Source organism: Boleophthalmus pectinirostris, unplaced genomic scaffold (assembly GCF_026225935.1).
Source record: "Boleophthalmus pectinirostris isolate CB_2022bp ecotype Guang Dong unplaced genomic scaffold, ASM2622593v1 HiC_scaffold_3, whole genome shotgun sequence".
Classification (NCBI taxonomy): Eukaryota; Metazoa; Chordata; class Actinopteri; order Gobiiformes; family Gobiidae; genus Boleophthalmus; species Boleophthalmus pectinirostris.
In genome coordinates this window covers 13,341,272-13,356,456 of record NW_026571299.1, presented here as the reverse complement: position 1 = coordinate 13,356,456, position 15,185 = coordinate 13,341,272, and the positions used below count along the sequence as shown (strand labels likewise).

Genomic DNA, 15,185 nt, shown 5'->3' with positions numbered 1-15,185 from the left:
TGTAACTTAATACTAATTTTAAAAGTGTGTTACCTTTGCTTCCACCACGTTGAGCTTCCTGGTCTGCTCGGCTGTGTGCGTGAGGAGATTTGTGCCGATTTCCAACATGGTTGCTGTCTGGTTGTGAACGGAGTTAGACCGGATGTTTGAGATGTCTGGCTTTAAACTACTCTGGATGACGTTTTCCAACTGTGGAAGACAGGAAAAACAACCACAATGATATTCGCATATATTTTAAAAAGAAAAGTTTGCACAATAAATCTGTCATGCATTACCAGCTTTTCTGAAGATTTTAAACGTGAGAAAAAACGTGGGATCAAACCACCAGCCAAGTGGGGTCTCTAAGCAGCTATTTATTTCACTGTTGCATCATGAAACCTCCAAATTTTGTGTATGTGAATAATTTTAGCAATTAGGGTGACCAAATTTTCAAGATGCAAAACTGAGACACACCCGTTTTTGGATGTTTGGTATGAATAAAACTGTTAAAAGAGCGTGTAACAATGTGGATTCTCATGTCAATCATAATCAGAGGAACTTCTGTTTCTGTATTTTTTTTTTGCTTCATGGTCATTTGCAAGCACGATTATCTGTATTTTGGCCAAACAAATGACAATTTATGCTCCTCTTTACTGTTGGGAGGGATCAGATTAGTTGAAAATTGTGATAGTTCTGGTTGAGTCCTGGTTTAGACCTGGTGTAGTCCTGGTTTAGTCTTAGTTTATAGTCCTGGTTTAGATGAAATTGATCAAAAATAGGGACACCTTTGACATTTCTTGTGTAAAACTGGGACAGATCACTGGTTTTGGATAAATCTGCTGGGACAGGGGACACAGGACTTAAAACGGGGACTGTTCCAGGTCAATAGGGACGTTTGGTCACCCTATCAGCAATAGATACGTTATAATTTATTGACAGGTGCCAAGTCACGTGGTCCACATGAATCAGTATATATTATATAGTTATCAGTATATGTATTTGTATTCAGTACAGGACAGTTCAGTGCAGGGCTGTGCATGAGTGAGTTTGCACAATTAGTGTGTTTTTACATTCCGCCTCTACATGTGCAGCTACATGGAATGCTCGGCTCTTCAATATTCACGAGGGAATGCTTCCGTGATTGAGTAGTGTTTCCCGTAGCGCTTTATTGTTAGGTTAGCCTTGACTACGTCCCTCCATACAACACGAATCCTCTCAAAACTACAGCTGTGGTCCTCACTTTTACTGGCACGGAATCTCCCCCCCTTCCCAAGTTGGTTTTTCTGGCCAAAAATATGAAGATTGTGTAAAACTTCATACTGGAACTGGAACTGCTAGTGCAGCACTTTACTTTTTGAAAAGTTTTGTTTACTGTTTACAAGGAATTTATTTATTTTTTAAATCATATTTCATATATTTGTTGCTTATTTGAGAATATTTTATTTAATTTATTAGTATTACCAATCAGCACTTTGCATTTATTTTATTTTCCCATTTGTGTAATGTTAAAACAAACTGTTGGTTTAATAAATACACAAATAAACAACAAGCAAATGGTTTTGTTCTCATACTGTACTGAAAATGAACCAAACTGTGACCTCAAAACCGAGGCATGTGTGCTTTTTGTGGACCACTACACCCCTATCAATTAACATACCTATAACTGATTATTTATGTTTAATGCTATACTGTGAAACATTCCAGGCAATGCAATAGACAATCTTATACTCTCCAACAGAAAAATTACATAGTGCACCTTTAAGCTTATAACTTTGTCTCACACCAAATATTTGCCCTTGAAGCTACAGTGGTTTGGAATGCCTGAGCTCTGGTATTTTGGACCAGTTCATTTATTCATCTGAGGGCCTACAAAAATGTAACTAAGGGCTGAAATTGGACCCAGGGGCCTAGTACTGGACAGCATATACATTTATTTAGGATCTCTGGAGTTACAGCATGACTACATTCTAATACTGTATTCTACTCTGTGTGTTGTGACCACAGCAGTGACCCTCTTACCACACAGTTCAGACCCTCTCCCTGATCACGTCTTACATAAAACTGCCTCTCTGGGAACATCAACTGGTGCCAACCCACTGTACCACCTCAAGGCCCTGCACTCGCACACATAAATAATCCCAGCCTCTTTTTGTCCCTTCAGAGCCCCCGTACCCACGATATCAGTGCCACGGAACAGCCCAAATATATCTCTGCACTAACAAACAGTACGGCCCGGAGGGACAGCATCAGCACAAGAGTCAAACCAACGGTCACCTTAAGAGAAAACACGGCGGTCAAAGGGACAAGAAGTCACGTAGTTCTACAAAAATAAAGAAAGATGATGAAGATTGATTGGGTGAGTTTAAAGAGTTGTCACTTGTTTCAGTCTTGCATATTCTGGTCATCTCTCTCATTTTATGCTGAAAACACTTTGATGTTCTTATCTCCCCCTAATAATAAGAGGTTAATAATACATTCTTGCACTTGTATTGCATTTTACAGACTTGTCAAAGCCTTTCGAAGCTCTACACCACAGGACTCCAACTTTTTTTCCTTCAGTGAGTTACCTTTACAAAACTAAAATGCCAGAGAGCTCAATTTAGTGGTGGCAAGAAAGTAATTAAAGTAATTATAAGAGCCACGGCCTTTGAAAGTAACAGTTAGAGGCCTATAAAACATACACCATTATCCATTTATTAGTGCAAAAAGTAAAGTTGGGCATGAAAATTATACATTTACAATTTGAATAGTCATTCTGTTTATCTAATTTTAAGTAATTATAATTCAGAAATTCTTTGGCAAGCTACTTGGAAGGAGGTGGAGAGCTACTGGTGGCTCCTGAACTATAGATTAGAGACCCCTGCTCTACACTGCAAATCTATTATTACGCCAAACTGTCGATGTGAATGTCTGTGTTGATAGAATAATTTTAGAAGTAAAACCAACCTTGCATTTGAAGGATTTATGTCTGAGCAGCAGCAGCGAGTTGTACTTCCTGAAAGAAAGTTTGGCAGCAGCGGACTGATATCACCTAGCACCGATCTTACCGGCAAAGTAAAATTCCACTGCTGCTAAGAAAATGGTCCCTCAACATGCAACGATCATGCTATGCAAGGTTAGATTTATTTCAAACATTATTATATCAACAGACATTTACATTGACAGTCTGACGTAATAATAGATTTGCTTCGGGTGTTTTGTGGAGTGGGTAAGACTGTTTTTAGTGGCAGGATAACTATAGCCATTGACATGCACTAGCCTAGCACCAGAGACCTCTGCAAATACAAGGACTGGATGGAATATTTAAAACTGTCTTTATTTTATTGTCTCCACACGTCTCCAACACTCTGGCTCACTACGAAATGAGGTCCTATGTCCAAAATTCTGGACTGTCTCTTTAAATCTCCAACCTTTGGTGATGAGTGCTGTCAACCTGCTGTTCTTAACTTAAGGAAATGGAAAATGTATTCAGTTTGAAACAGCAGAACTGCGCTCTGATAAAACAAATGGAGTCAGACAAATGTTGGGTTTTTCAACAAAGTGCCGTTCAATACAGTGAAGTTCTCGAGGTGACCAAGAGATCTAATCAACCTGTGCTGGGGATTAAATGAGGATCTTTTTATGTTATCTTTAAACATAGGAAATAACAATGAAACCACAGATAAAAAAACCCAAACCAAAACAAACAAAAAACTGTCAAGACACCCAAGGCGCTTCACATTGCATTATACGGAGGTAAGCTACTATAGTAATGCCTCTCAAACTATCACCAATTACTCACACGTACTTCACATTCATACTGGACGAGGTGAAGTGTCTTGCCTAAGGACATGACATAAAGGCAGAGCTTGGCGTGAGCGGAAATTGTCCTCCAACCTTTGATTTGGGGGATCATTGAGCCACTGTCGCCCTTTGGATCAGTTGTCCTCCTCCATCCGGAGATTAGGTAACTTCCACTAAACACAACTGAATACAAACCAAAACAAAACTGTCAATTTCCTGAGTCTCTGTTTGGTAAAGTTTACATCACAAATAACAACACTGACATCTGTAAAGAGAGTTTATTATGAAGGATGGAGGAGGACAGCTGATCCAGGTTCAAAAGAGTGGCGTGGTGGCAAAATGGTGAGAGCTTCTGCCGGTCACAGCTAGGTCTTGGGTTCTATTGCTTCGCAGCGCAGGACCTTTCTGAGTGGAATTTGCATGTTCTCACCGTGTCTGTGTAGGTTTCCACCGAGTGCTCCAGTTTTCCCAACCACTAAAAACATGTACAATAGGCTCCCCTCTGGTTGCCTGATTCATCAACCAGTTTCACTTCGTAGAACCCGTCGGACCTCGCAGTGTTAGGATTCGTTCTCATGACAGTAGGCGGGTACTTTTTTATCATTTAACTAATCGCTGCTATTTGATCGAGACATATTTAATGCAACACTAACGGGGCTAACTGGTATATTAAGCTTTTCCAAAATCCCGCAGAAAGAAGGGCAATAATGATTTTGATAAAATTCATCAAACATTCTCTTTATCCCGGCTTTAATTCCTCGATCTTGGGAATCGTTGACAACACAGAATATATGTCTCTTCACTGATTGGCTGGTGCCCGAACTCGCACTTCTGGGGGTTTTGCAAACCGTCTAGTGTATTCTGATTCCTGACCTAGTAGCTGGAGAGAAATGAAACTGAGCAGAGGCACTAGGTGGCTCCAGCCTGGCTACCCCTGTGGGGCCATGACTCCCTGAAAAAGAGATTCAAAATCTCTCTCATTAGTAAACTTTAGAAAATTGAGCTGAAAGTTAAATCCTGATACTTGTTGATAAATATTACATATATGCTAGTTAAATAACCTTTGTTTCAGCTTATTAAAGTGCAGTTATTACAAAGTGACTTTCTGCAAGCCAAGAAAATGCACCAACTCCACTCATTAGGGAAATCAAAACAGTGACTTTCTTTCTATGGAGATTGCTTATCACTGTGCCACCACCAACGCACTGCTGCTTACTTTAAAGCACTCAAAACATTACGATATTCAAATTAAGACGTCTTTAAAATCCAGTCTCAAATCAGTCTAGCCCCATCTGATCTGGGTTGAACTGGGGTCAAACATGCTCACTGCCCCACGTAGCCTACCGCCAGGACTTTAACTCAAAACACATGTGGCTTTGGTCCTTTCTCTGACTCTATGGGACAAGAGGGGGGTGACAAGAGAGGGTATGTGAGTGCGACCCACCACTGACGCACAGGCAAGGCACCGATACAGATACAGATCTGGGGTAACAAGTGCATTGTGGGTGATTGGAGTGTGCCGTGATGTGATTGGACAGCTCGGACTGGGGCACAGGAGAGGAAGGAGTTTGTTTATGGTGCGTGACAGTCAGGAAGTGCAAAGGACTTTAAAGGAGACTGTACTGGAGTCCTACGGAGAGATCACATAACACCAAACAGTAATTAGTGCAGGGTTAAACAGCAGAGATAAGGAACTATGAGAATGAGCCCAAAGCAATTTCAGAGTTAGAGTAAAAAAAATACCTGGTAAGAAAAGTTAAAGAGGGGGTGTTAAATGCTAACACATAACACATCTAGATCACATGTTTTATACCTTTTATTGTTTTGAAAATGCTTTTTGTGCAGTAAACCAGGGGTCCCCAACCCCCGGGCTGCGGACCGGTAAAAGTGTGAACCCCCCCTCCCATATGCATCTCGAAACCAGGTCTAAACGAGGATTAAACCAGGACTAAACCAGGCCTTAATCAGGTCTAAATGAGGATTAAACCAGGAGTAAACCAGGACTAAACCAGGTCTAAACCAGGTCTAAAACCAGGACTAAACCAGGTCTAAACCAGGAATAAAACCACAACTAAAACAGGATTTAACCAGGACTAAACCAGGTCTAAACCAGGTCTAAAACCAGGACTAAACCAGGAATAAAACCATGACTAAAACAGGATTTAACCAGGACTAAACCAGGTCTAAACCAAGTCTAAACCAGGACTAAACCAGGTCTAAACCAGGAATAAAACCACACCTAAAACAGGATTTAACCAGGACTAAACCAGGTCTAAACCAGGTCTAAAATCAGGACTAAACCAGGAAAAAAACACATGACTAAAACAGGATTTAACCAGGACTAAACCAGGTCTAAACCAGGACTAAACCAGGAACAAAACCACGACTAAAACAGGATTTAACCAGGAACAAACCATGTCTAAACCAGAACTAAATCAGGAATAAACCAGGTCTAATGCAGGTTTAAACCAGGTCTAAACCAGGTCTAAACTGGATCTAAAACCAGGACTAAACCAGGACCAAAACAGGATTAAACCAGGTCTAAACCAGGACTAAACCAGGATTAAACCAGGTTTAAACCAGGTCTAAACCAGGACTAAACCAGGACTAAACCAGGACTAGACCAGGACTAAATCATGCCGCGCTGCTGCAGTGTGAAATACTGTAGTACATAAAACCAGTCTGTGGTGCTAAAAAGGTTGGGGACCACTGCAGTAAACAAAGTATTTGGACATGTAATGGGTTGCACTTTTGTCTCTGATACTCTTGAGTCCCACTCCCCTTGCTCCCAGGGCTAACTCACTCCCCATTCAGACCACCCTCACAACACAATGAGCGTGCATTTTGCTAATTAAACTATTGCATATCGCATCAGGTTCGTGATGTAATGTTGTTTTTTTGGTATCCAGGTTTTGGAAGATTCAAACAGGTCCCTGGAGAGATCGTTAAATTACCTCTATCAATCATTAAATTACTTCTTTAATATGCTAAATTACTCAATAATGCATGAATGAAACAAAATAAAACAAAACTGTAAGTATCTTTTTAAAGAAGAGACAATTTTGGCACATTGACTTCACATTGATTTAAAGGCCCTGTATCTGTTTTTTCCATGTACTTGAGAAAAATGTGTTTTTCCTCAGTACAGATATATCGTATAAGCAGCTGCGTTCTGTCTGCATCTAATTATAAAGAGTTTTATTGTCCATTAATCAGGAAGTGCACATTACCAAGTGTTGTTAGATTTACCGTCATGACAAAACTCCACACGGGTGTCTTGGAAGTTAACTTGTAAACTCATCACAGTGACTAATAAAGATGATTTGGAATGCACAAGGTAAATGAGGAATAACTTTGGACCACTGCGAACTGTTTAAAATCAACTTCTGTTTTTCCTTTCTTGTTTTTCTCCTTTTTTTTAGAATTCTATTTAGAGATTTTCAGTTTTATACACAAACAAATCTTCTGAATCAGATTTTTTAGGCACTCTAATGAAGTGCAAAAAGAAATATGGATGAAATAAAAAAAACAACAACAAACAACAACAAAAATGTAAAAGGCTGCATCACGTACACCTCAACAATATCATTATGTACTTCCTACTCATGTAATTGGTAGATTCTCAACATACTAGTGTTGTCAAAAGTACAAAAAAATCAGATTCTAACCAATACTAAAACCAGAACTGAAACTAGATACTCCTTTGATGAAGTACAAATAGTAAAAAAGTCCCAATCACAGTGCAGAAATGAAACTGAACAGCTTTAGACTAATCTTGAGCTGTATCAGAACAAATATAAGAGCGCTCATGGATACTATGGAACCTACGACGACTGAAAGATTACACAGATATAAGACCACATGGTATTATAAAAGAAAGTACTGTTATTTAAAGGTGCATTGTGTAACTTTTCTGGTGGAGGGTCCATCAAATGCTTTTCAACATAGAGATGTTATTGTTTTGTCTGGAATGTTTCACAGTGTGGTATTAAACCTTTCTATTGTCATGAAGACCAAACCAGACCAAGTTACAGGTCAGATCTGTGGAGATGCGACCTTCCTCTTTCTTTAGGTATTTTAAAGCTATAAAACCTGTAATTTAAAAAAAAAAAAAAAAGGAAAGTGTAGCAGTTTAATGTCATACTGTGGAACATTCCAGGCAGAGCAATGACATCTCCGCAGAAACAAGCAAGTGATGGACCTCCAGCCAAAAAGTTACATAGTGCACCTTTAATGTTGAAAATGACATTTTTCAGTCTATATATATATATATATATATATATATATATATATATATATATATATATATATATATATATATATATATATATATATATATATATATATATAATAGGGCAATAAGGCCTTTACCCTTGATAAAATTCACCAAACATTCTCTTTGTTGCGACTTTAAATGCTCGATCTCGGGAATCATTGCCAACACAGAATGTATGGCTCTTCGCTGACTGGCTGGTGCTCGGACTTGCTCTTCCCCAGGGTTTTTGCGAACCCTTTAGTGTATTCAATTCCTGACCTAGTCACTGGAGAGAAATGAAATTGAGTGGAGGCACTAGGTGGTGCCAGCCTGGATACTCATCAGGTCCCAATCAGCCCAAATAACAAAGAGAAATCAATAAAGTATGCCATGCAAGAGTTCAGGTCTTAGGAAGCTCTTCCTTTGTATTGAAATCAGGTTTGAAATTTTAGTATCGTGACTAAACTGCAACATGCACAGTAAAGGGCGCCCACGTTTAATGGTATTTCTTTTTATGAGCCTCGTAAACTTTATTAAGCACTCCATCTGCAAACACATCAGAAGTACCCTCACCCACTGAACAGAGGAAGGAGGTGGTGCATCCTTCCACTTCATTAGTATTAAGCTTCGGGCCAAGAGAGATGAAAAAGCTCCAGCATTTGTTTGATATGAGGTCAGGCCAGGCTGGTCTGGAAGAACAGAGTCAAGAATGAGCCTGGGTCTTTTGTTCTACTGCACACTAAAGGATTACTCAACCATCTGTGAATGAAGCACACAACTCCAGGTATGTTTGTGATGAGGTAACAGCATTACAACACGGTTTAAAGCAGGCATGTCCAAACTATGGCCTGGGGGCCAAATGCGGCCCCAGACACATTTTTCTTGACCCTCAGGCTTCCAGGTGAAATGGCCCAAATTACCTTGCATCAAATAAAAAATATTTTTTTACTGCAAGTTTTCTGAAAATCTACCTTGATAAAGCTAATATTTAATATTTACTGTGTGGTTTTAAGGATCTAAGCATGAATAAAGACTGATGGTTCATTCTAATGCACATATTTCATTTATTCACTGTACTGAGCTCCAGTCTACGGCCCTCGATCGGCCCTCTGCGTCATCTGTGTTTAGATATGTGGCCCTTGATGAAAAAGGTTTGGACACCCCTGGTTTAAAGGCACACTGTTTAACTTTTTTGCCACCAACTTGTTTCCATGGAGATATTATTGCTTTGCCTAAAAGGTTTCGCATTTATTCTGTTACGAGTGTTTTACTGCTCAGGAATACTGCAAAAAACATGCCTTCCTACAAAGAGAAAGCTCACCTCTCCACAGATCTATAATAAAGATAAAGGAAAAAAAAGATAAAAAATAAAGAAAAACAATACTTTATAGATGGAAAGTTATGAGCAAAAAGCTAAAATCAAAGAACTCACAGATTCACTCACAAGAGAAGTGGGTAGATCGGATGGGTATTTGCGAAAAATCTTGGAATTTCAGCAAGGGAAAAGCTCAAATAGAAACATCTTACTCAGAAGGAAAATATAAGCCTGTCTGTTACGTTTTTTTTATTAACAAGGCAACAAGAGCCCAACAGTCACTGGATAACCAAGCAACAGTGTCCAATCAGATTTTTGCATCCAGTGACAAATCAAATGGCAAGGGAATAGATGAAATCATTCTCGGTGAGACTCTGGACACAGATGCAAGTAACAAATGAAAGGACTCCCATTTGCAGGTGGTTGTCCATTGGCGGCTGGAGCTTACTGGAAATATTGTCCGACAGAAGGAATATCTGGGCTTTCTAGCAGCTTTAAATCCCTTTTCTAAACCTTCTCTTGGGATCTGAATATGAGTTTTTTGGCATTTAAACTTATCTAGAAGGGATCTGAAGTCTCTTGGATGAAAGGTGGTAACATCTTCCATCTAACTTTTTTGAATGATTAATTCATTTTGTTCACAGGTATATTCTTATAATATTCAATTTCTTCACTTACTCACTTACAGTAACTTGCTGACTTAAATATTACGTTTTTACCGGAGAGATGGCAGGGAAAATTTGAAAAGTTTTGGTGAAATCTCTTGAATTGTAGGAAATGCTACTAGGATCTATAAACGATTATGTTAAAATTGGTGCAGTCAGTTTGAACGATTGTTGAACATTATGCATTTACTTGTTCTTGCAGCCCACAGCTTTAAAGAAGAAAAATAAATCAATACATTGAAAATCAATAATGTTCAAGTTTTTTATTATATTTTACTTTATTATTGTGAAAACACTGACAATGCATAGACTTAAACTGCACAACCAGCAGGCTGTCCAGTCCAATGTATTTAGTATTTAGGAATTAGGAAATCTTCATTACTTTGTTTCTTGGATTTGAGCAAAAATATTGACCAAAATGCAGCAGTATACTGGAATTAAGACGTCTTGTTCAAACTTGGAGAGAAAAAGCAACGATAAAAGAGTGGGAGATATAAAACGATAAAAGTGCAATATATAATGCCATTCTTATTTGGAAATCTCTCTCAAATAAGGGTGGTGAGTGATATTTCTGTAATGTTATGGCTAATTTAACGGTCAAACAAGCATTCAAAATTGTTGTGTGGGGGCATGGGTGATGTAGGCATGCATGCGATGAGGGAACAACCTTATAACAGGGTAGAAAGTTCCAAAAAAGACAGTTCCATTTGACTCTCCCTCTTTAAGCACAGGCTTCAAGCTTTTCAAACTTTCAAGCTTTTCATTTTTGTTTGACACGTCAATCTGCACTGGTGCATGATCAGAAATGACAACAGTATGACATTTACAAGAGGTGACTTTGGAATAAGAAACTTATCTGATATTATTCAATAGAAAATATTCAGTCCCTGAGTATGAGTGATGTACTGGGGAGAAGAAAGAATAATATTTAGCAAAGGCCTTGATCGCACGCAGAGGGTCAAAGATACAGAGTTTTGGAGAAAAGTACAGAGGCTGATTTGGAAATGTCTGCAGATCAGCACGTTCTCAATCTGTCAAGAATTGGATCAAATACCAGATTTGGAAATATTGGTCCTTTGGCTGTAACGCTTCACTTCACTTCGCTTCACTTCAGTTGCAGGACTATACAGGATTACTCAAACTCCAATGAATCAATCAAAGTTGATTGGTGACAGTAGCTATTTCAGTCAAGTGTTTGTGCACTGATCTGAAGGTTGGTGGTTCGAATTCCATTCTCAACATAAACATCATTGGTTAGGTGGTCAGATTCACTGACCCACAGGTTGGCGGTGCGATTCCAGCTCCCACAGATGAATGCTGTCCAATGGGTGAGTGGTTCCTTGATGTAAAGTGCTTTGAGTTCCTTCAAGGTGGAAAAGCACTATATAAAAATGTGACCATTTACCAAAACACATCTCTGAGTAACTTAATGATGAGGGAAGACCAACCGGGAGGCAGATATCTATCACAAAGCAAATGTATTGACCTTATGCTGAAACTTTAGGTGTATGGATCACATAACATCACATAAGCATTAGCATTAGCTCTTCTAATGCCTATAGTGTTATTGCAGCGTGACTCAGGAGCAGCAGAGGGTTTGGCTCAGAGTTGAAGTGGAGCTGGACCATCAGAACAAGTCAACAGCCTCCAGCAAAAGCTCTGCTCTGCAAAACAACAGCTTCAACAGCACCATGTTCCTCTGTAAAGGACTGACCAGCTTGAATTATGTGTGAAAAACGTGGACAAAGAATGAAGAGATGTCATTTTATTTAGGAATGGTCCAGTGTTTTTTTTGTTTGTTTGTTTACTATTATTTAAGTTTGAAGCTTGTAAAAAGAAGATAAACCTGCCAGAAGCACATGGCTACTTAGAGGTGCACTATGTAACTTTTGGTTGGGGGTCTGTCACCTGCTTGTTTCTATAGATTTGTCATTGCTGTGCTTGGAATGTTCCACAGAGATGGACCCTCCTCTGGAAAGGTTACACAGTGCACCTTTAACATATGTACATAAGTGAAGTATTCAGCCCCAATCTGCTGCCCAAGTTTGGTTTTCACTCTTTTTTCAAGGGGTGAAGATTGAGTGTTCTCAGGTCTTGAGTGCTAAACCCAAAAGCGATAACAAATATGTAAAACATTTTTGGATTGCACATCTTCAGTCAATAAATATATTTTTTAGGCAACAACACACAAGCAAACAATAATGCATTTCCGTATATAGCCTTCCTCTGAGCGTTTACAGTCTAAAAACCCAATTAGGATGTGGGCCAATCCTTGTATACATTTTTTTTTTCTTCTTCTTTAGATAGTATTATAGCATTGTATTTATTTACTTTTTAAATAAATAATACTACCATTACATTGGCCCAAGAAACTTCAAATTGAAGTCATTGTTTAGTGCTTTTAGTGGAAAAGTGTTCAAGGTTAAAATCAATTTTCTTGGCCTGCCAGACATATGCTCTGTTCGTGAGAAAAACAAACCTGGCTGCTTACACGTAAAAAAAAAAAAAAAAAAAAAAAAATGGGGTGGGGGGAAACAACCTAAACCATAACCCTAAACGATTGAGAAACAGCATGGATTTTCACAAAGTCAACAATCAAATTACGTATCTCAGGGAAAACAAATAATATATTTTGTTATGAGAATTTTTAAAAGGAGATGTCTTCTGCATTTGAGAGACCCATGCTTAGAAGCTGTGGTTGGATCGTCTCAAGTTTGGAAATGTAGAAGAAACTGACTGCTCAGACAAGAAATCCAGTACACTTATCTTTTTTAAAATGCTACCCACTCTACTGGGCAGTGTAACCATCCTTCCCGTAAAATGAAAAGAGGATATTGAACGATGATTTGCTTTTGCTCCTAAGGGTCCGTGAAAACATTGCGAGGGTAAAGCAAACACTCTCTCTGTCATCAATAATGTTTTAGCTATTTTAGAACTTCCTCAGTCTGTGTTTAAGACACTAATATGATCCAGGCTGAAGCTAAAACTTCCTTACCCTTACCTGGTCCACCAGAACCACACGCTTTGACAAAACTTTACAAAGACGAGTGGATCTGGAGGTGTCCCTGCTTTCGATTATTTTCCGACTCTCACTTGGACCTCGGATTTGACCAAACCCACAGGCAGTGATACTGACGTGGTAAGGTATTGCAGTAATACATGTGACTGAAAGAGTGTCATTTAAACCACCGAACTGTCCAAACATAATGGAAACAGTTCATATTTACACGTCACAGTGGGAGGAGCGATCTATTCTTCTGACTCGGAATCCTTGTTTGGTCTACTTTTTCTACCACAGAGTTCTGAGTCACGTAGTCCCATGAAAAGGGGCGTGTCTCATGTGTAGCTAGGCAACTTCCTCGGAAAACCGACTCGGAAGAATAATCAAATGCAGGGTGTGTCCAGTCTCCCCGAAAATTTGAAAACTGACATAGGACGGAGAAACACGGCAGATTTTTACAATCTAAGCACCAAACTATTACTTATTTCAGGTAAAAGAAGTTATATATTTTGTTCTGAATGTTAGAAGATATCTGCTTTTGAGGGACATGAGCTACAAATTAGTGGCTCTGGTTGGATCATCTCAAGTTTGGACAGAGTTTTTTCACTTCTAGACTCTTCTGGATTCAAACACAATGTTACACACAGCTAAAAACACAGAGGAGCCCTTCAGGACTACCACAAGACTCAAGAAAAACAGCTCCGGGTAGTTTTTGACTGCAACCTGAAATAGGCAGTTAAGCATAATATGGGACAATATGTGAGTTTATGTCTACTGTACACACAAATCTATCTTACTATTGTGTACTCATTATTTAAATTCCCCCTTGTGTTGCTGGAGGAGAAACACCTGCTGTGCTTATATCCCCACCAGAGCATTCAGTTAACACATAATTTCCTCATAAATCTCTGCATTAAAATGTGATGTGTTTTAAGATCCACACAACAGTTTGTAGGGGTCATACAGATTTGTGGATTAGCAGAACTTGGACACAGAAAATATTCAAACTATGTCATATTAAAGAGACCACTGGGAGGTAAACAATTAAGCGTAAACTCAGTGAACTGGTTGGGGAGAAGTGAGGGTCAGAGGAGGGTCTCAGCCTAAAAAAAGACATTTGGAGAGTTCAAGATGTAACAACTCAGAATATAATCTTATAATATAAAAAACTTGAATTTAATTTAAAACAGCAAAAATGTCTTTTTTTAAAACGACCATCTGTCTCATATTAGTCTAGGAGCAACACAAAACATATTCAGAAGTTTGTAATATTCTGACACTATTTTTACTATTGATAGATCTTGGCGACAACCCAAACAGATTAAGCAGTTTACAGCAGAAACAATAATAATTTGTGAGATGCCCTTCCAGTCTCTAGTTATTATAACCTTAGGTACCCTTTTTGTTTCAATAAAATAGATAAATAAATAAAACACTTAAAATGACCAAGGCCACAGATAAGTATGTAAAACAGAAAGGACACAGACGTGACTTAAATGTATAATTAAAATTTGTTAAAAGATTAAAAAGCGGCAAGTTAATATTTAAAATGATTTATTCTGCAAAAACGAGCCAGGCGGAGGATAGGAGGGTAAAATGGCCAAAAATCATAAAATTTACTGATATAAGGATAAAAAACAACAACCTTGCAGCCCCTAGGCGGAGGAACCAAGTCTGAAAAAAAAACAAAAACAGAAATAAATGTTACAAATTAACCAATCAAGGATGACTTGAGAGGGGGTAGCCCCATCCAGAACAAACAAAACTGAAAGTGCTACCATGCAATCACATCTAAAGAACTTAAAACCCAAAGTGCAAACAAAAAGGTACGGGCTAAACCCCTCCCAAGTACGACCCTGGAACTTAAAAAAAGTTTTAAAAAAAGCTCAAAGTTAAAAGCCCAGGGATGACAACAATAAAACATGTTTATTTAAAAGGTGCAGTAGAGCTAAAATATAATAACATTTAAGAAACAATACTAAACACAACAATCAGTAAACGGAACAAAACTGAGTAAAACCAAACAGTAGCAGACCAAATCCTTCAGTTTCAATACTCAGGGGGGAAAAGGTCTGCCTCCGGTATAATTTTAGCTCTGACACCAGACCGCGGAAGTCGGGGCTGAGCCTTTGCAACGCGGCCTATTTAAGCCCGACCTCCGCTGGTACAGGGAGCTGCTGTCAGGTA

At 38.7% G+C, this 15,185-nt stretch overlaps 1 protein-coding gene across 2 annotated transcripts in view; it reads right to left on the bottom strand.

The window, feature by feature from the left end:
• angpt4 (angiopoietin 4) overlaps window positions 1–15,185 on the bottom strand; it is an 80,923-nt gene that overhangs the window by 13,892 nt on the left and 51,846 nt on the right. For both annotated transcript variants that reach the window (XM_055160742.1, XM_020928417.2), the window contains one exon: window positions 34–189. In XM_055160742.1, the coding sequence (XP_055016717.1) occupies window positions 34–189 (156 nt within the window). The remainder of the gene's footprint in view (window positions 1–33; window positions 190–15,185) is intronic.